The following is a 20,623-nucleotide window of genomic DNA, read 5'->3' as shown; positions in this document are numbered from 1 at the left end:
TTACAAGTCTGAGGGTTGGCATCATCATTCAGTATGAATGGATGTCCTTTTTAAAACCAAAGCATGTGTGTTCGGTTTCTGTAAGTTTTTAAGTAAATTTTTGAAGAAGGAATGCTTTGCTAATATGCTGAAATATTTAGGGTAAGCATAGAATTAAGGTGAATATCTTTCCTGGGAACAATGGCCAAGTATTTTCAAAGAAAGAAACACACATTGGATATTCATTAGCATCCAAGTTGCAGCTTGACATAGCTGTCTCTCTGATGTTTATTTTAAATACATATACGGTATAATATGCTGTTCTAATTTGAAAAATGCTTGCAGTGTTGGTGAAAAAATGTGTAAGTGCTGTAAACTATACTACTGTCGATACATGGATGAAAATCTCTTGATACAAGTGGGAGGTGTAAGGCTAACGTGTCCTCAAGTAGACTTTATAAGCACAACACATGCAGATTTTAAATAATAAAGCTATATGCTTTGTGCATTGTATTGAACAAATAATAGTGATTTGTAGTGTGGTTTGAAATGGAGTATGTCAGAAATTGCTAGTACTAGTATAGAATGCTTCTGCCTGTCTGTTCATAATCCCTCTAAATAACAGAAAATGAAAGAGATTCGAGAAGAATGTTAAACAGTAAACTTCCTCATTAGAAACATTCATATTCTTCTGAAACGTAAACTTCAAGTGTTGATGCTATCATTCCATTCTATAACTTTCTATTATAACATAACGTGTAAAGGCTTATTTTGAAATGAATAAGTAGTATTTATAATACAAAGAATATATAATCTGCTTGAAGATTTTACAGATAACATTACCTCCTATTCACCTCCCACCTCAGTCATCTGATGATGACTTAGTTTTTCTTGCATTTTTAAAATTGCTTTTCAGATGAATAAACTGCATATTAACCAGTATGTAAATATATTTGGTTTGGTTTCATTTGTTAAAACGTTATTCGAAACCCTTTCACTGGTTAGGGTTCCTTAATGGTTCAAACTAGTATACCAAACACAGAAAGCTCAAGGACTATATTTAATGCCATATTTGGCTTTGATGATTTGAAATTACATTCATAGTGGGAGTTATTTCCTGCTTCTCCTCCTCCACATATTTACATAACTCCCATCAACTCTAATGAGTTAATAAAGTTAATGAGAGTTCACAAGCACATTCATGGCTGATCCTGCAGTATTTTAGGCAGGTAAAACTCATATTGAAGTTAATAGCAGTTTCACTTGCATAGGATCTAGAGAACCTGACAGGAGAATAAATCCCATAGGGCTATCTGATCTACATATGCAGCTCCTACTAACATGGGTAATTATGTGAGCAGATCAAGAGCAGTATGTGGCTCATACAAGTAAATTAAGAGTTTGAACACTCCTCCCTTTTTATCTGGAGAAGGGGCTGGGTCATTCTTGTTAGTTGGGGGGAAAAGTTAATAGCAAATCCAGCATGTTTCCTGTAATTTCAGTGGTGTATCACATGATTATTAATTACTATTAATTAATACACTGCCAGAAGTGTACATGGTGCTTTGTAGACAAATTTAAATGACAGATCTCTCCTCAAAGGAGATTACAGTTTAAATTAGCTTTAAAAACAACAAGGGAAAGTAAACAAAGGGTTGGGTGGAGAAGATATCAATCTCTCTCTCTGCCTAGGCTTTTATATCATGCTCATCACCATGGTGATAACTGAACACCTCTGGGAACAAGGATCACAACAGTGAAAGATTTATGCCTGTGAGTTTACTTAACTGGGTCTGCTGTCTTAAGGCCGTATTCTGCTTTTGGATGGGTGTGCACAAATCCAATTGGAAGCAAGTTGTAAGAAGTTTATATTCAAGTTTTCAAAGACAATATTTAGCACTTATTCTGCATGTGAGGCAGAGAAGGGCTTATCTTAATGTGTATATTTTGTATGAGTAATACCCGGGCATGAAAAATTTATTAGACGCTTACTATTTAGAGGAAGAAAAGGTGGAGGTGTATGTGTTGCAGGGAGAAAGAAGACCACACTGAAATGATCTGCACTAATCTGTCCTGTCCGTGCTCCAGAACCTTCTGGCTGCTGTGAGGGGAGGGAAAAGAGGTCTCTGCTAATCTACCTTTGCCCCAGCTTTAATTTTTTGGGTTTACATATCATGTAACTAACACCAGTGCCTACCTCTGCTGTTGCACATAGCTCTCCCAAGAAGTACCAGCATGAAATAGGCATGATTCTCAACAGCTTCTCTGCTGCCAACAGAATTCTGAATAGCATTGAGAAAATCAGTTCTCGGGGGTGAAACACACGTTGCAGCGCTCTGCTTTGTGAGAATGACATTGTTGGTCAGCATGTTTTCACTCTCTGTACGCATGTACTGGGAGTATCCCCAGGCCTTTCATACCCTCTGAAACCAAGGGCCAAACATACTGCACCAAGGAAGTTCCAGGAATCCCCAGAGTTAGCAGAACTAGCCTCTGCAAGCTGAGGAGGGGTGGGGCAGTCTCCTCACCCTTTTTGGAACTGTTCCACGAAGCTTGATAGTATGGCAGCTGCACACTTTGGGAGCTCCAGGAGTTCTTGTGCCTATATGATGTTTCTTATGGGACAGTGCACCCCTCACCAATGCTGGGCTGTGGCTATGTGCTTTAGAGTTTAGCCTTTAAGTTAAGCCTTAATGACAAAAGGACAGAGCTGGACTTGTGAAAATTACCTGATATTAGTTTGAAGAGAACTGGAAATTATTCTTGTCTTCATAGCTCCAGAATAAAAATAATAAAAACAATTTTTCTTCTTTCTTTTTAGAATTAAAGGTGAGGGAAAGGAAAAAGTGATTCACACCCCCCTCCCCCCCATTTAGTCTAGTAATGGATTGTGCATTTTCCCTTAACAGTCAGGTCAGTGTCCTAATTTAGGCATTCTTGTAGCTGTCACTTTGTGCACCTTAATTGTGTCACAGATTCAGTAAGATGTGTATTAGTTTTATTTCACTGGATTTAATAGCTACACTAGAAAGCTAAGCAAAGTTTATTATCTGCTCAAACATAGCCAGATTAAGTGCTGCTGTAAAAGGATTACTCTGCTTCAGAAAGCATTCACAAACTAACTCTATTCAGAGATATTTTTTTTGAAGAAAGTGAGAAAAATCAGCTGACGCTTTGCTATGCAGGAGTTCATGTGTATGTATGTAATAGAGAGAGAGTGTGCAGTAAGATTTGACTCATAAGTATGTGTAATGAATAAGGTTTTTGTAAATCAGATCTTAAAAAGAAAAGTATACAGTGACTTAACTGACCATTCTTTTTTGTTTCTTATGAATACATTTGTTGGTTCACATGAATATTTCAAAATCATTCTGCCTTATATTCTGGAAACAGTTCACAGAAAACTGACTTTGAGGTTTCAAGTCACTTGTTTCATTATAATTTTTTGCATTCTAAGCTGTATTCATAGACTCCTATGAGCTATTTTTTTTTTGGAAGGAATCTTTGCATATTTGCCAGAGTGGTTTTTTTTTTTTTTTTTTTTTTTTTAGATGAGTCATTCTCATGGAAAGTGAGAATGGCTCATCTATATATATTCTTAGATATATGTTTATAAATTATTAAACAATACAAAGTAGCTAAACAAAATCTTCTGGCGAGTAGTGAAATGATATGTTTTCTAATCCAACACAGAAAATTGAATTTGAAGACATGGATTGCAATAAAGTACATATTTTAAATAAGGGTATTTGGGAATTCACTTTAAAGGGATCCTATCAGTGATAGTGTGGGACCTGTGCCTTGGCTTACACACCTCCCCATCCCCTTGCCTGGCAGCTGCGTGGTGTACACACCCTTCCCAGGCTTTTTGATAACATTTGCTTCAGTGTTGGGAACATTAAAGTCCCAGAGGTAACAGTTAAGATCTGTTTCCTATCCAAACAGTTACATACTTCTCTGTCTTAAGTTTAGAACTTCACTTTGTAGGTGCTCTAGCCTACTTTTTCAATAGAAGTACAAAAACAAAAATGTAGTTTTGGCATGGGACTGGAGGGTTCTGTTCCTGACTGTTCTACAGGCTTCTATTTGACCTTGGACAAGTCACCTGATCTTTCTGTGTTCTAGGCCTTGTCTATACTTAAAATTTAGGTTGACGTAGGTATAGTGCTCAGGAGTATGAGAAATCCACACCCCAGAGCACCATAGCTATGCTGATCTAACCCCAGGAGTGATGCAGCTAGGTCGTTGGAAGAATAGTACTGTCACTTGGGGAGGTGCTGTTCCTACAGCATTGGAAAAACCCCTTCCATTGCTGTAGGCTGTGACTACACTACAGGTTATGTCAGCATAGCTATGGTGCCATCGCTATGCCTCTATAGTCCCTGCAGTGTACACATGGTCTTGGTTTCCTATTTGTATTATTGGGATAATAATACTTCCTGAACAAATCTGGTTCTTGTGAGGATTAATTTATTAATGCTAATAAAGCACTTTGATAAACTCGGATGGAAGACACTACAGAAGTGCAAAATATTTATAATATATAAATATAACTGTGGCATACACTCTAGCTTGAGCACCATTATCAGGCCACTCATACAGATATACACTGGTAGAACACTCAGTCCTGTCTCCAGGCAGATCTCAATCATCTAATTCCTTAGTTCTTATATTCAAATTTATATGGACAAGATGAAAATGGTGGGGCTCTGGCTATCCTGACCATAGCACAAAATGGTACCATGAATCTCTTCATGTGTACGTACTTTGTAAATATGATCTTTCATAATACTGTTTGAGAAGTGGAAGAAACTTATTGCATCAAACAGTATGACTCATTGTGCCAAAGGTATTCTTGACATCCAGTTGCACCTTCTACATCTTATGATAATCTTCCTTCTGCTGAGCCCCCTGAATGATCTGATAAATTATTACAATGCACTTTGAACATCCTAGCTCTCTAGAAACCCAATCTCTGTGTGTGTATGTGTGTGTGTGTGTGACAGAGAGAGCGAGTGTGTGTGTGTGTGTGTGACAGAGAGAGCGAGAGAGAGAGTGTGTTTATATTCTGCCACTGGGAAGAAAAAAAGAAAGAAAGGATATGTTTGCCTTTTCTCTCTAGCTAGATTTTGACAAGCTAAGAGGCTCTAAAAGAGTTCTTCTGGCTTAAGGATATCCTTAAAAACAACCTTATAATTGCAATCAAGTATTTTTCATTTCATCTTGTCACACTTCTCCATTGTTTCCACAGCTCTTTCCTCGTACAAGTTAATCTCTCTTTTGTACTTTCTGGGGTTTCCACACTTCTCTGTGCATTAATTAGGCAACTATCCACAACAGTGTTTTTCTGAATGTTTATTGGATGCCTACTCTACAATCTATAGTAATTTTGCAGGTAGAAAATTTTGTGTAGTACTTTCAAGTTGTATTCAGTCGATGGGGGATACTGGAAGCCACTCAGTCACTTTCTCATCCTCCCCTTCCAGAATACATTATTTCTTCTCATGACTGGCTCCACACCAAACCAAGCTGCTGCAGTTTCTTGATTCATAATCAGCTTCTGTGAATGGTGACTGACCATTTAATTAGAGTAATACTGTAATATATTCCTAGAGTGGTCTTTTCTCATTGAGAATCCCTTTTTCATCATTTTCCACTTATCTATTTTAGATCATTATAAAGCCTCACCCAACAAAATCATGACATTTTTGTTGAAAAAAGGATAAAATTTAAGAAACATACAGAGTTTGGAGTATAGTTTAACCTATTAACAAAGATATTTTTGATATTAGTTCAGAAAATTATTTTGTTCTCTGAGAAATGGACAACATTCAGTATGATTTTACTTTGAAAATGGTTTTCTTGTTATTTCAGGTAGAAACAAGTTTAAATCAGAGCACACAAGAACTTATGCCACCTTTTCATTCAGTTACTGTATACTGCCCCATGAGCAACAATGTTTAGCTACAGCAATGGGGAAGCTATTGGACAAGTAAACCTTCTCTTACTAGCGAGGCTCCCTAATCTCAAGTCTTTTTCAAGTAATAAAGCCAAGTTTTCATTAGCTAAAACACAGGGGGGTACGGGTGGGGTTTGAGAGCTGTTTGCCAGGGGGAGAAGAGGAAGAAGGGGGCGCTGATCGTACGGACATTTTTAACTGCACTATCTACTACCTGTTAAAACTGAGTAATGTGTCTAGTTTTCCGCTCTAGGTTTCATATCAGTACAAAGATAGTACCACTTTGTTATTCCAGTTTTGTATTTCCACCAGTGTAAGACAGGAGTAATGCAGCAAACTGGGCTTGATATTTGTGTAGGCTATTATTGCCACACAAAAATTTTGTGCTCTCAGTAAGAGTTGCCAGAGGAAAGTGCACATCTGTGGACCTGTTTTCCTGACCAGAGCCCCTTTTGTACAGAAACAGGATGAATAGGGAAAGGCCAGTGTCCTGCCCTTCTGCAATTGTAAGCTGGTAGTGAGGGGTATACCTACTTGGACCCGTATCCTGCACAGACTTAAGCACATGATTAACTTTACTTACTGTGAGTACAGTTCTGTTGAAGTTACTGGGTTTACTTACAGTGTGTAGAGCTACACATGTGCATAAATGTTTGCAGAATCAGGGCCTTGATCTAATGACTATTCACCATTCACTGCAAAATCTTCAAATCCCTGTCAAGGTATTTTTGAGCATTCAGTTTGATGGTGTGCATGTCAGCATGTGTTCCACTTACTCTTTAAGCGGCCAGATTCTGCCAATCTTATTCAAGTTGAATAGTACCTTGTTCCACAGATAGTCCTACTGAAGTCAATGCAACCACTCATTGTGAGTAAACTCTCGCTCTAAATGACATCATAATTTTCAAATTAGGGTTTCCCACCATGATAATATTTTCAAATTGGGCTCTGAGAGTGAAGGGGAGCTGAGCTGAAAAGCACTGCATGCACATCTCTTTATCCCTTTCTTTACACCCTTTCAGATATCTGTAAATACATTAAGCATTCTGTTGATGACCAGAAACACTGCTTATCCAATTTTAGTGATTTGTCTCACAAACATTCACTACTGGGGATAGCGCTTACACCTGCAAGTAGTCACATTCATAGAATCATAGATTAGGATTGGCAGAGACCGCAGGAGGTCATCTAGTCCAACCCCCTGCTCAAAGCAGGACCAACACCAACTAAATCATCCCAGCCAGGGCTTTGTCAAGCCGGGCCTTAAAAACCTCTAAGGATGGAGATTCCACCACCTCCCTGGGTAACCCATTCCAGTGCTTCACCACCCTCCTAATGAAATAGTGTTTCCTAATATCCAGCCTAGACCTCCCCCACTGCAAATTGAGGCCATTGCTCCTTGTTCTGTCATCTGCCACCACTGAGAACAGCCAAGCTCCATCCTCTTTGGAACCCCCCCTTCAGGTAGTTGAAGGCTGCTATCAAATCCCCCCTCACTCTTCTTTTCTGCAGACTAAACAAGCCCAGTTCCCTCAGCCTCTCCATGTAAATTGTGTGCCTCAGCACCCTGATCATTTTCATTGTCCTCTGCTGGACTCTCTCCAATTTGTCCATATCTTTTCTGTAGAGGGGGCCCCAAAACTGGACACAGTGCTCCAGATGTGGCTTCACCAGTGCCGAAATAGAGGGGAATAATCACTTCCCTCTATCTGCTGGCAATGCTCCTACTAATGCAACCCATTATGCCGTTAGCCTTCTTGGCAACAAGGGCACACTGCTGACTCATATCCCGCTTCTCATCCTCTGTAATCCCCAGGTCCTTTTCTGCAGAACTGCTGCTTAGCCAGTCGGTCCCCAGCCTGTAGCGGTGCATGGGATTCTTCTGTCCTAAGTGCAGGACTCTGCACTTGTCCTTGTTGAACCTCATCAGATTTCTTTTGGCCCAATCCTCCAATTTGTCTAGGTCACTCTGGACCTTATCCCTACCCTCCAGCATATCTACCTCTCCCCCCAGCTTAGTGTCATCTGTGAACTTGGTAAGGGTGCAATCCATCCCATCATCCAGATCATTAATAAAGATGTTGAACAAAACCGGCCCCAGGACCAACCCCTGGGGCACTCCGTTTGATACCGGCTGCCAACTGGACATTGAGCTGTTGATCACTACTCATTGAGCCTAACAATCTAGCCAGCTTTCTATCCACCCTATAGTCCTTTCATCCAATCCATACTTTAACTTGCTGGCAAGAATACTGTGGGAGACCGTATCAAAAGCTTTGCTAAAGTCAAGATATATCACGTCCACTGCTTTCCCCATATCCACAGAGCCAGTTATCTCCTCATAGAAGGCAATCAGGTTGGTCAGGCATGACTTGTCCTTGGTGAATCCATGTTGACTGTTCTTGATCACCTTCCTCTCCTCCAAGTGCTTCAAAATGGTTTCCTTGAGGCCCTGCTCCATGGTTTTTCCAGGGACCGAGATGAAGCTGACCGGTCTGTAGTCATTCACCTAAGCACTGCTCCCAGAAGTGAGTGTTTTGTAGGAGTGGGGCCTGAGTCAGCGTCTCCCATAATATTCAGATGATCAGTGTTGTACTCTACATTTTTTCATTCACTTTCATTAGAATTTGCACAATGCACAGCATGCACCCTAAATTCCTAATCACACCACAGAGGACTTTCTCTTAAAACAGTAAATGTACAGTTCAATAGATGTAGTAGAAAATGAACAATATTTACCACTCATTTAAAGCTTTATTTTTGTTCATATATATTTAAAAATGCCTATTACAACATTTCTGGGTGCAGCTTTTTTTTTTTTTAAACATGAAAACAGGATAAGAATCCAAAATAGAAAAGCTTTTTCAACTGAACCAGCTTCAGTACAAATCATCCAGTAGAACACCACCATATCTCAATCAGCAACCTTCGGCCCTTCCCCTCAGTAAGGGCCTGATGCAAAGATCATTGAAGTTCATGGAAAGACTTCTCTTTATTTCACTAAAATTTTGGATCAGGCCCTAAAAGACCAGGAAAATGGAAGAGCCTTGTAGAGTCATATAAGAGCCTTGTAGAGCTCTATAAGAGTCTTCTGCAGACTAAATAAGCCCAGTTCCCTCAGCCTCTCCTCGTAAGTCATGTGCCCCAGCCCCCTGATCATTTTTGTTGCCCTCCGCTGGACTCTCTCCAATTTGTCCACATCCTTTCTGTAGTAGGGGCCCCAAAACTGGACACAATACTCCAGATGTGGCCTCACCAGTGCCGAATAGAGGGGAATAATCACTTCCCTCGATTTGCTGGCAATGCTCCTACTAATGCAGCCCAATATGCTGTTGGCCTTCTTGGCGACAGTGGCACACCGCTGACTCATATCCAGCTTCTCATCCACTGTAATCCCCAGGTCCTTTTTTGCAGAACTGATCATGGGACTCTCTGAGCTCCACTAGGCTTCTTGAACTGGGCTGCTCCTCCATTGGGCTTGAATGTGCCCAAAGGCTTGGCTCCTTGGGAGGATGCAAAAGGGTGAGGACAAGTCACAAATGCATCAGAAGGGAATGTCTCTCACCATAAATTGTGGGTATCTGTGATTCTTCCTCCTTTTTTACATGAGGGATTAAATAGTTAACAATGTGATGTTTAAATTATTGTCATTGGACATATGAACTAACGCCTCACCTGAGATGAATGGGACAGTCCACACCTCTTAGAGCTATTGTTCCAGGCTCTCTTCAGACTTATCTCTGCATTGGTGACACCTGGGTCATATTTTGAGAGACAATACTCTGTTTTAAAATGAAAGCTGAGATTCTGGAGAAGATAGCAGAAGCTTCAGAGAGGTGCAGGTCAGTGTATGGTCATGTACCGACTGAGTCCTGCACGTGAACAGAGTTTAGGCCCTTGGGGGCTTACAGAGAGCTTGATCCAGTTAAATTAATGCTGCAGGGGGATGGCCAGTGTGGAATCTGCTCTAGGGCAGCTTTGCTCTGCCACACCCCTGCTCTCCTCCCTTGACACAACCCTGCCTCCCATTATGTCTGGCCTCAAGTATTCGTGGCAGCAGAGTCAGTGCAGGAGATACCACCAATGTTGCTCTCACCAACTTTCCTTCTACACAGGGGAATTCTCCAGTTGCTCTAAATTAATTTGGCTGAGTTGAGAATCCAGCCCTATACTAGTATTAATTTTTACTATTATTTATTACATTGATAAGTATGAATTCAGGCTTTTAAGACTACGTTAAATTTCTTAACTTTGCTCTTTAGTGAATAAGGAGATACTATGGGAAGGCACAATGGGTATGAGTTTTGTTCAGTGTACCAGTCTTCCCATAATGCTAAGTATCTATGTTAAAAGGCCAAGGATAAGAAGTCTAGGTTTCATAATGGTATAATAAGAGTAAATTTAAACCCCTTACCCTACCTGGAATTAATGCTATAATTGTTTATGTAACTTGGTTTAGCTAAGCCTGGTGATTCACTGTTTCCAATTTTTCTTGTTTTGTTACAATAACTGTTCACTTGTTTTGTTACCAATGATTTTAGTTTTTGGGGAAATATCCAAACAAACTCTACAAGGCTACACGTTTGTATCAGCTTTATTTTATCCAGTTTTCCTTTCTCATGAACAAGGATCTTTTATAGAAGAATCTGACTTCACATTGAAAAAATGCCATACTAGAAGCTTTCTCTTTCTGAGCGCCTCTTGTCATCAACAATGTAAGACACCACGTTTCTTTTTCCTTGATCATAGCAGTCCAGGAGAAATCATTAATCGCAATAGTTTATAAATCCCTGTGCACTGTGCTAAAAAGGGGGCCTTTTTGTTTCATAATAATCTTCGTGGAATCACATAGTTGAATCATGTATATGTGTGTCCCGTGTTAACAGATTTAGTGATTTCTGCTCTTTTCTTGGAACTCCATAATAGTCCCATCAGAGTCCCGTGGATTTCCATTTTTACCCCTTTACGTGCTCACTCCGACACTTCTCAGTCTGTATTGCAGTCATCATCCTTCCAGCCATGAAAGATTTGACAGACTCTATTCTCTTCAAAGCTCATTAAAGCTGCTCCTTGAATGGCCAGAAGACAGCTCTGTGGCACAAGGTGGGGCATTTCTTCTTGAGGGCACTCTCTGCTGATTTGGGAAATGAGAGAGGAGGATTGGAAGCAGCCCAGATGTTCCTCATGAGCAGGGAGTACTACCAGCAAGGCCAGTTTTGTGCATCTGTGGTAAATTCATATAGTGTCTGATCCTACTTCCTTTGAATCCCACTTTACAGATGGGGCATTGAGGCACAAAGGGATTAAATTCATTGCCCAAGGACACACAGGAAGTCTGTGGCAGAGCTGAGAACAGAGTCCCAGTCTAGTGCCTTAGCCACAAAACCATCCTTCTTTGAAAACTACTTTGAGATTGGTGGATGTGCAATATAATGATCATGACTAGATATGAGAGGAAACCCCAGCACATCATCACCCAATTAAAGACCCCTCTGGGGAATGGTGCACAAATAGATCCACAAAGTTGGACAAGGTATAAACTCCTTAAGCCTTAGACCCGTCTGTTTACTTACATATTTGAATACCTATATAATGTAATTTCCATAACCTCATTTTGAAATTGCATATCACCTGAAATACTGTCCTGTTTAATCTAATGGAATTTGCGTGGTCAACAAACTGAACATAATCTGTTTCCAGCTGTATAGTTTTCATTGCTATCCAAACTCTCAACAAAGAAAAATGAGAGCTAAAAGCTTCACCAATCAAAACCAAGCAAAATAATAATATTGCAAATGTATGTATTCTTTTGCTTGTATTTATGCTTAGGTTACTGTATAGTCAATCTGAAGGAAGGCAATTTCTCTTTTAGGGTAGCTCCACCTTTACCAGATACGTCAATTGCTTTGTTCTTTTTAAAAGATTTAGTTAGGCTTGATCCAAGTGTTTTCTCAATGCATTTGCTTCTAGCAGAATTGTTGAATAAGAACTAATAACTGCTAATGAACATGCAATATAGATTAAATGAAAAGGTGTGTGCCTTGCAGCATTGGCCTTAGGCAGACATTTGTACTGCACCACCATGTATTTTGTATGTGCTACACATTTTGCAGAAAAGCTGTTAGAAATCTTGTATTGTTTTTAAAAATGACTTTGGTATGGTATTTATTTCTCCCCACCTATAAAGCCAAGTGTCTTAGTCACCATGAATCCACTGTACAGGCCTCAGAGAGAGAGAAAAATATATAATTAAAACCCCTTAACAATTACCTAAGAGAGTTTTTCAATATGTCATAATTCTGTGATTTTTTAGGTCTAATATTTCGTAACCTCCCATCCAAGTGATGTGTTTCCCCTTTGGAAAGTATTTCCAAAAGTATTAAAAGGTTGACTTGTTTGTTTCACTCCTAACCTTGATTTTTGCATTGAGATTTTTTTCGTTACTGTAGAAATTTGTGTTTGCTGAGGGGTCAAAAATGAGGTTTGCATGCATCACTACCTTTTTGAGGTTGTGGATGGAGGGAAACTTTTGCATTAGTAATTTGTTTTTTCAATGCAGAACATTTGAGACCCGTAGTACTGTGTACCTTTTCTTTTAAAAAAAAAGTCAATTCTTTTAACTGCTGTTGAAAAATGTACCTGAAAAAGAAAATATTCAGAAACAATCATTTTTATCTCAAGTTTCCATGGGGCCCGATTAAGGAAGGGGAAGGGATGGGACAGACATCATGTACAGTTTTTCTTGCCCTATTTAATTTTTTAGACAAAGAACATGTATATTAAGCTATAAAGCTTATTTTCTTTAAGGTAACAGAGTAACCAGTATAGAAGGACCACACACACATATATACATATATATGTATATAGTTTTGTGTGTGTTTAGTTCATTACAAAAAATAGTTATGCCAAAAGTCCCTCTGCAAAGCTCTAGCTCTGATTATATTATTTTGGGATGGACACTGATTTCCAGTCTCCTGTATTTGATTCCCAAGTCACTGGCAATATAGGTAAGCATTACAGCATGTGTGTGTTATCCATGGACTCACTCTTCTTCCTGGTGGTAGGAGAGGCTTTTTTCTTTTTGTGTGTGTCTAAATCCCTTTCTAGGAGTTAGAGTTACATACAGCACAGTAAACAGTTCTGATAGAAAGTAAAATATTTGTTTTGAGATTTCTAAGGCATACTTTTAGTTCATTCAGTTTGGTCTTAGGTTTGAGCTTGTGCATTAAACCTTCCTTAGTGTAGTTTAATATTTTCATTGTAGCTTCTACATAAGGTGGCTGCTCATAGTATTTAATAGTGCAGAGTGCTCATGACTGTCTAGTTTTAATACTGCAAAGGTATTTCATGTTATGCTAGTCCAAAAGAAAAGGGGTACGAAAAATAGAACATTTGCTCCATACTGATCAAGACAATATGTCTTTTGTCTGGAAGTCTGTGGTAGAATTACATCTGCTAATGGTTTTTATTAACTGACTCTTTTTTCCTCTAAATTTTAAGTGATGACCTTTCACTTCTTGGGGATGAAATTGCTGCAGAGGCAGCACATTCAGCCCCTTAGGAGTTATCCTGAAATCCTCCAAAGAAAATCTCATCTTTTCTCTGGAAGGTTGGATGGTTAGTTGGTAGCCATGACAAAGGGCATGACAAAAGGGCATGAAGAGGGACTTCGGGGATGAGAACCATTCAAGGGAAAATTAATTGTGTCATTTCATAAAGATATTTGTGTAAAATCAGGACAACATTAGTTACATAAAACTGCCAAACACAAAGAGGTATTTCCTCATTTTTCTACCTGAGGAAATGATCATATGTACCAAATGCCTTAATAAGAAAGGCTTGTGTCTTTGCAAACTAGATGATTATTTGTCTTTTATAAAGCTCCACTAGTGTGCTTGGTGCTGTACAGACAGAAGACAATGGTGGACACAATTCTCTTTTCATGTGAACTGGTTTTATACTGGCCTAATTTCTTCAATAGAATTATACCTGATTTACACAGATATGAGAAAAGAATTGGAGCCAGGGTCCCAGCTCCAAGAGCTTACAATCAAGATCTGTCAAGGGTGTATTTCACCTTCTATTATTGTTGGTTTGTATTTATAAAGCATCCTAAGTGTATATGGTTGTGAGAACAGTCAGGTTCTAGGACCCTGCATAAAGATGCAAAGCTATTTCTGCTGATGCACCTGAACCAGGTAGTTCCTGTAATCTCCAATCCAGCAATAAAAGAAAGGTGTGAGCCTTCCACTGCTTCAAAATAAAGTGAGGGCAGGTACAGAAAGAAACCTCAGGAACAGGCAAATGCAGGAGAGGTTTCTTATGTTGCTTATGGTTAATAATGAAGGCCAATACCAGGAATGGGGTGATTTTGTACCCCATCCAGCACATGTGCTGTTGAAGGCCTTCCACCTACCCCCAATGGCACTTTACTAGGGTTGCCAACCCTCCAGGATTGACCTGGAATCTCCAGGAATTTAAGATTAATCTGTAATTAAAGATTTTGTCATGTGAGGAAACCTCCAGGAATACATCCAACCAAAATTGGCAACCCTACACTTTACACATGTGTAAAGTAAATTCAGTCACTGCTCCAAAATGTGTAGTCAAGCTCTTATAACCAAACTCTTTTCCATATAAAAGAGATCTAGACATATTTTACGTGGAAATATCTACCTGAATTCTTGAACCCTGTTTGTGGTCAATGTTACCCTGAATGCACAAGGAATTTTTAAGCATGTAATTCCCCCATACGTAAACAGGAGATAAGAGCCATCTGTGTCCTTAAAAGATTCCACCAGTGAGTAGTTTCGCTGTATTCCATTCAATGCTGCAGAGAAAACCTGGTGGAAGTCTCTCATTACATTTTTTTCCCCCACGTCCACATAAAAATGTAAATAAAAAATGGCTTTAAATAATTTTTGAACAGCTGCTTTTGTTGCTGGGTTAAATAATTTGTAGCAATTATGTTTAAAGACTTTGTTCCCACTTCAAAAGAATGCACAATAATATACAGGAACAGAAAAAAGAACACGCTAGCACATCTGCCACTTTGTGAGAGTCATTGGGGCTCTGATCCTTCAAACATTTACACGTGTTTAAGTTTAAACTCCGTACATTAGTAGTCTCATTGGCTTCGTGAGTAATAGTTAATTGAAGTAGCAGTTAAAAACAAATGTGTCAATTTAAATAAAACTCCCAAAATTCATGTTGACAGTATAACCTCAACTCTCACTGTTCTCTTCCTTTTGGAGGGAAGTGGAAGGAGGGGGCAACAGATGGAAGAAATCCCAGAAAATCAGCTGCCATTTTTCTCTTTTTTTCTAGTACCTAATCTTGCCATCACTTGAAAAAAAATTTATATAAAACTACTAATAAAAGTTGTACAGTTGAAGACAAAAACTTCAAAAATAAGAGTGCAGTTTAAGCTCCTATAATTGTTAAGGCCAATCTTGGTTTCAAATTTTACCCCCAAATCCAGTAAGCTGTGCGTGCTATACCATGTAGGCTGATCTGAATTTGAGTTCTCATTTTCTTGGTCCAGCAGGAGCTTGGGTGCTGTGTGAGGTAGCCTCCTAGCATTGAAGGGTAATGGGGATCAAGGATGTGTTTACACTCCTAAAAGTATTTAAATTATATCTATCATAATCTGTATGAATAAAATATGCCCTATCAGTGGGACACATTTTGTTTAATGCCTACTCTGGAATCAGTAGACTATGGTAAGCCTTCTAGTAAAAATTGCATCCGTATGTTTATATGGATAGACATTTGTGTAATGGAAAACTGCAGTGTATGTGTGTGTTTGTGCACATACACTTCATTTCAATAATCCACTTCATAAACCTCATGGTCTTCCCCCCCCCTCTCCTTGCTATCTCTTTGTGAGCAGTTTGTCAATGTGCACCGTCATCTCCAGATTTAACTCTTGTTAAACACATTTTAAAAGCAAATATTCTAAAGCTGCTTTCAAATGTATATTGGATAAAAAAGATTTTTTTCATTGAACCATCCCATCAGATTGAAATGGACAGTGTTGTACGGTCAAAACAAATTCCCATGGGATCTGAGGCTCTGATGTATGAAAAGATTAGGGTTCAAGAGAATCTGGCTTTCCATCTTTGAATGTCATGAGAGAGGGCTGAGAGGGTTCTCTGAAGCTCATTGCCCTTCACTGGTCCAACATACCAAGAGTTTGCCGACCTTTCTAATGCTCTGCAAGGCCTGTCTATTCCCACAGAGGTTGTTCTGAAGGGATTTATGGTGCTTTTATGTGGGGGAAAGTTAGGCATTGTGCCACTTAGTAAAACTTTTTTGTTTTCAAAATATTGTGCTTGAGTAAGAATGTTTTGATTTAATGTATTATTACAAATTGAAATAGATAAAAGTAAATATAGAAAAGAGGAGAATGAGTGAGGACACCAGTAATGAAGATAAGGGGGGACAGACTGCAGAACAGATGAGAGTACCAATGTGGAAGAGGAGGAGCCTGGTGGCATGATACCCACAACTCCACGTGCCTCTCTGGAAGGAGGGGGAGAGAGTATTCCATTAAGTCAAATTTGCTGTTCTTAGTGGGGTAGAATTTTATGGGGAATTCGTTTTATTGTTCTCAGTGTAAGGAACTGTGGCCTTGTGAGCAATACTAATGAGGTTCTATTCTCTGTTCTGCAAGAGGTTTCCCGTATGACCTTGGGGAAGTCATTTAATTTCTCCTGGGCTCTGTTTCCCCATCTGTAAAATAGGGATAATTATACTTCCCTTCCCCAGAGAAGTGTTGTGAGAGTAATTTAATTAATGTTTGTGAAGTGCTTGGATACCACAGTAATGAGCACCATGGAAAAGTCAGTGCATTTTTAAAAAACACACTTGTATAGAAAGCTTTATGGATTCACCTATGCATTAATAAGTGTAAATAATAAAACAATTTGTGTCTTTTAATTGTTGGAATAATAAGAATATTAACATGCTTGCCTGGGCCACATCTGCCAGAGATAAAGGTGAGGATAAAATGTTTTTATTTTCTGTCTGTTCTAAAACACGGCCCTTTCTTCTGAGAAAACAAGTAAAATAGCTTCTGTGACCCTCCTGGTGTGCTCAGCCAATCACAGACAAAGAAAAATGCCAGGTGACCTTTCCCAGCAAATACAGCTCAAACTTGAAATGCACCAGTACTTAAAATGTATTTGGACATCCAGCTAAAACAATTTTTGGTTCTCACTAGCTCTGGCTAACGTTTATGGAATAAATTCAAAACAAATTCAAGTGAATGAATGAATGCTTGTTAACAAATTAGCATCAAATTTAAAGTTTTGCAGAGCCCTAATTGTTAATGTGTCTTCAAATTTATTTTTGTTCTTTACGGAGAAGGTATCCATCTATCCCCATCACCGTAATATCTTGAGTTTTTTCCATTTGAAATCACCCTGTCCTTGCTGTACAGTTTACATATGCTAAACATTTTGTACTAATTTAAATAACTATAAATACATGCTCAAAAGGTCATTGGTAGATTTGTCATGGATCCACAGGATTGATGCTACACCCCCAGCTTTGGAACAGTATCTTGGAGAAACCCCTTTGATGTGCCAGACCCTAAGGGGACTCTCTTTTCCTTCAGTGTAGGCCATGTGACCTCACCACCTCCGTGAGACTGAATCTCTGGGCTTCAGCACTCCTGCTTCACTCTGAGAGTGCTGTTCAGCAAGGCCAACTGAGATACTCTCCTGGTTAGAGACTTGTACACTTTTGGAGGTAAATGCACCTCACCAAGCATTTACAGTGACACTTAACCAGCGTTTTCCAAATGGTAGGGTTTATTAGCCAACTGGGACACAGCACTGAAGGCCTTATGTTTTCATAGAGTGAAGAAGGTTAAAGAACAGTTCATTCTGGTCAGCCCAGAGCAATCCACCAAGCCAAGCTGTAGTGAACTCCGTTTCCAGGCTCTCTGCTTCTCTCTTTCTCTCTACTTCTTCCTTCCTTAGTCGGGTTCCCGGGTGAGAGAGCTCTCAAGCTTCTTCCAGAGCCAATGTATCCCTCATCTCATACTTTCCAGTCCTTTGTTCTCGAGTTGGGGGTCTGCTCAGCTTCACTACTGAGAGTGTCAGTCTGAGTCATTGGAGCGTCTCTCTGGATGCCTGGTTGATCTGGGTTGGTTTTAGCCAATTCCTTAATGACTCTATTCATTCCACCTTGACAGAGAGGGCCAGCAGTTGATGTTCTAGAGGTTTTGGTGTATACACGTTTTAGTTGGTAACATTTGGAATCCTTCTCATATTATACTCTTACTTATTTTGGTCCCAAAAAGGCAACTTTTTATTAATTAAACATTACTTTAGTTGTGACTGGATTCCTTCTCTGTTTGGATATAGGATTGGCCTTTGTTAGTGTTGTCTGTAATTAAGAGTGATTGTTATTTATTAGTGGTTGAGTGCTGGCAGGTTGCTCAGCTCTGTACAGAATAAGTTGCTTAATTCGTGCAACAATTTCATGTTTGTGTTCTGTGAATATTTTGGTTTGACGATGTGTCCTTATTGGATGTCTTGCAGGTACGGGAGAAAGTGGCAAAAGCACATTCATCAAACAGATGAGAATCATCCATGGATCAGGATACTCTGACGAAGACAAAAGGGGTTTCACAAAACTTGTGTATCAGAATATATTTACAGCAATGCAAGCTATGATCAGAGCTATGGATACACTCAAAATCCCATACAAGTATGAACACAATAAGGTGAGATTTCTGTTTAAATACGCAGGTGAATGCTTTCCACTTTTATATACTAGGGAATGTATGGAAAGGCTTTTAAACTCATACAGTTGCTTCCTGGTATGTAAGTTATGCTGTACTTAACGTTTAGATGAAAACATCTTGCAGACCGCAGATTGTATGGAAGGTTGATGTGTAGGACCACATCCTGACTCCTGGCTCTCTTCCCTTTGCACTGCTCTGGCTGCACAAACGGGCCAGAGAGCATCCACCTGATACAGGGAGCGTATTTAGGCTGGCTGGGGGCATTGTCAGGAGCAGGGTGGAGTTTGATTGTCATGCTCTGAGATTCTTGGAACCATCTTCCCTCCTATTTTCCCACCCTTGGTTCCATGCAGAGCATGGCTCAGCCAGACCTGGAGATCTGCCCCATAATATTTAAAATACTGATAAAATAGGGCTTTATCTATAAGTAGGGCTAAATTGTTATACAAGCTAAACTTGTTTGCATTTAAGAACGAGGAGTACTTGTGGCGCCTTAGAGACTAACAAATTTATTTGAGCATAAGCTTTCATGGGCTAAAGCCCACTTCATCAGATGCCTGCAGTGGAAAATACAGTAGGAAAATATATATACAGAGAACATGAAAAAATGGGGGTTGCCATACCAACTCTTAACGAGACCAATCGATTAAGGTGGGCTATTAGCAGCGGGGGGGAGGGGGGAAGACGACTTTTGTAGTGATAATCAGGATGGACCACTTGAAACTTGTTTGCATATGTTACTTGAAAATGTTGTTTCAATGCTATATATTTTGGAAACTCAAACTAATATCAAAATGGGCGTGAGTGCATGTATATGTGATTGCTATTAAGTCATGCTTATTGACGCAAACTGACAAGCAAACAAATTAAATTGAGGCTGATGACATCACTGAAACGCACAACATTTGTGCTTTATATGAAAAGGGAAAATCTATGTAAGCATTTGTTAGGTTTTATATAGCTAAACCTGAGTTCTTTCTGACCCTTTTTGTATTTACTTTTTAAAAGAAAAAGATATTTAAAAAATTTTAAACACTTCAATGAAAGGTAGTAAAACTCCCAGTATTCATCAGAACATAGGGGAAGTTTCATGCCTAGTGGTTAGAGAACAGGACTGGAACATAGAGGCTAGGGGTCAAATACATACATGCAGCTCCTGCTGACTCCCCTGGAAGTTGCATAACCTGTATTTGAGAATTTACCTCCTGGATTCTAATCCTGGTTTTGCTACTGGCTCACTATTTAACATTGAGCAAGTCACTTAAGTAGAGAAGAGGTTTGTTTTCCAATAAGGAGAATAAAATTGGGATAATATTTGCTTACTTTTGCATAGATTTTTAAAGTATTTGAATGAAAAAGTATTATTTTAAGGCATAAAATTGCTTAAACCTGTATTTTTCTTTTTAAAAAAACTCCTGAATTTTATCTAATAGGATCTCTTTGTAGCTGCTGGGAATGTTGAAAAACCTTAGTGTTTTGCTGCTACAGCAAAGAATCAAAAGAGATTATTTGTAATATCCATAATCTCCCAGGGGTTTTGTTATCAAACTCTCTCACCTTTCAGTGAGAGTTTCTTTCTTGCAATGCTGGCTAGATATGGTCCTAATGATTCAATTACTTTTTCTCTGAAGTGTATGCTCTCCTCACTCTGACTCTTGTGAAGTCAGTTACTCTGTTTATTTAATCGTGCTGTACAAAAGTGAGATTAACTCTTACCAGTCACTCAAATATTCTTTTTCTGTAGTATTTGTTGTTTAAGTACCCAAAACGTCAAAGAGCAAGGAAATCCACAGACCTAAACCTCTATTAACCAGAAACAACAGGATTTAATAAACTGGTGTTAAGGTGGACACCCACTGTGTTGAAGTATATGAGGTTTAATTATTAAAGGTGAACTGCACATACAGCATCCAAAATATCATCGACTT

General features: G+C 39.1%; 1 protein-coding gene across 2 annotated transcripts in view; it reads left to right on the top strand.

The window, feature by feature from the left end:
• The window catches only part of LOC135880484 (guanine nucleotide-binding protein G(q) subunit alpha), a 209,702-nt gene that overhangs the window by 45,021 nt on the left and 144,058 nt on the right, over positions 1 to 20,623 (top strand). Inside the window, exons 1-3 of one of the 2 annotated variants that reach the window (XM_065406788.1) lie at positions 13,294 to 13,312; positions 16,933 to 16,960; positions 18,488 to 18,674. In XM_065406788.1, the coding sequence (XP_065262860.1) occupies positions 16,950 to 16,960; positions 18,488 to 18,674 (198 nt within the window). In that variant the 5' untranslated portion in view covers positions 13,294 to 13,312; positions 16,933 to 16,949. Of the gene's footprint in view, positions 1 to 13,293; positions 13,313 to 16,932; positions 16,961 to 18,487; positions 18,675 to 20,623 lie in introns of those variants that run through there. The other variant, XM_065406787.1, reaches the window with a different exon arrangement.

Source organism: Emys orbicularis, chromosome 6, assembly GCF_028017835.1.
Source record: "Emys orbicularis isolate rEmyOrb1 chromosome 6, rEmyOrb1.hap1, whole genome shotgun sequence".
Taxonomy (NCBI): domain Eukaryota; kingdom Metazoa; phylum Chordata; order Testudines; family Emydidae; genus Emys; species Emys orbicularis.
Note: the sequence above shows the minus strand (reverse complement) of the source record. Positions and strands in the feature narration are given on the sequence as shown.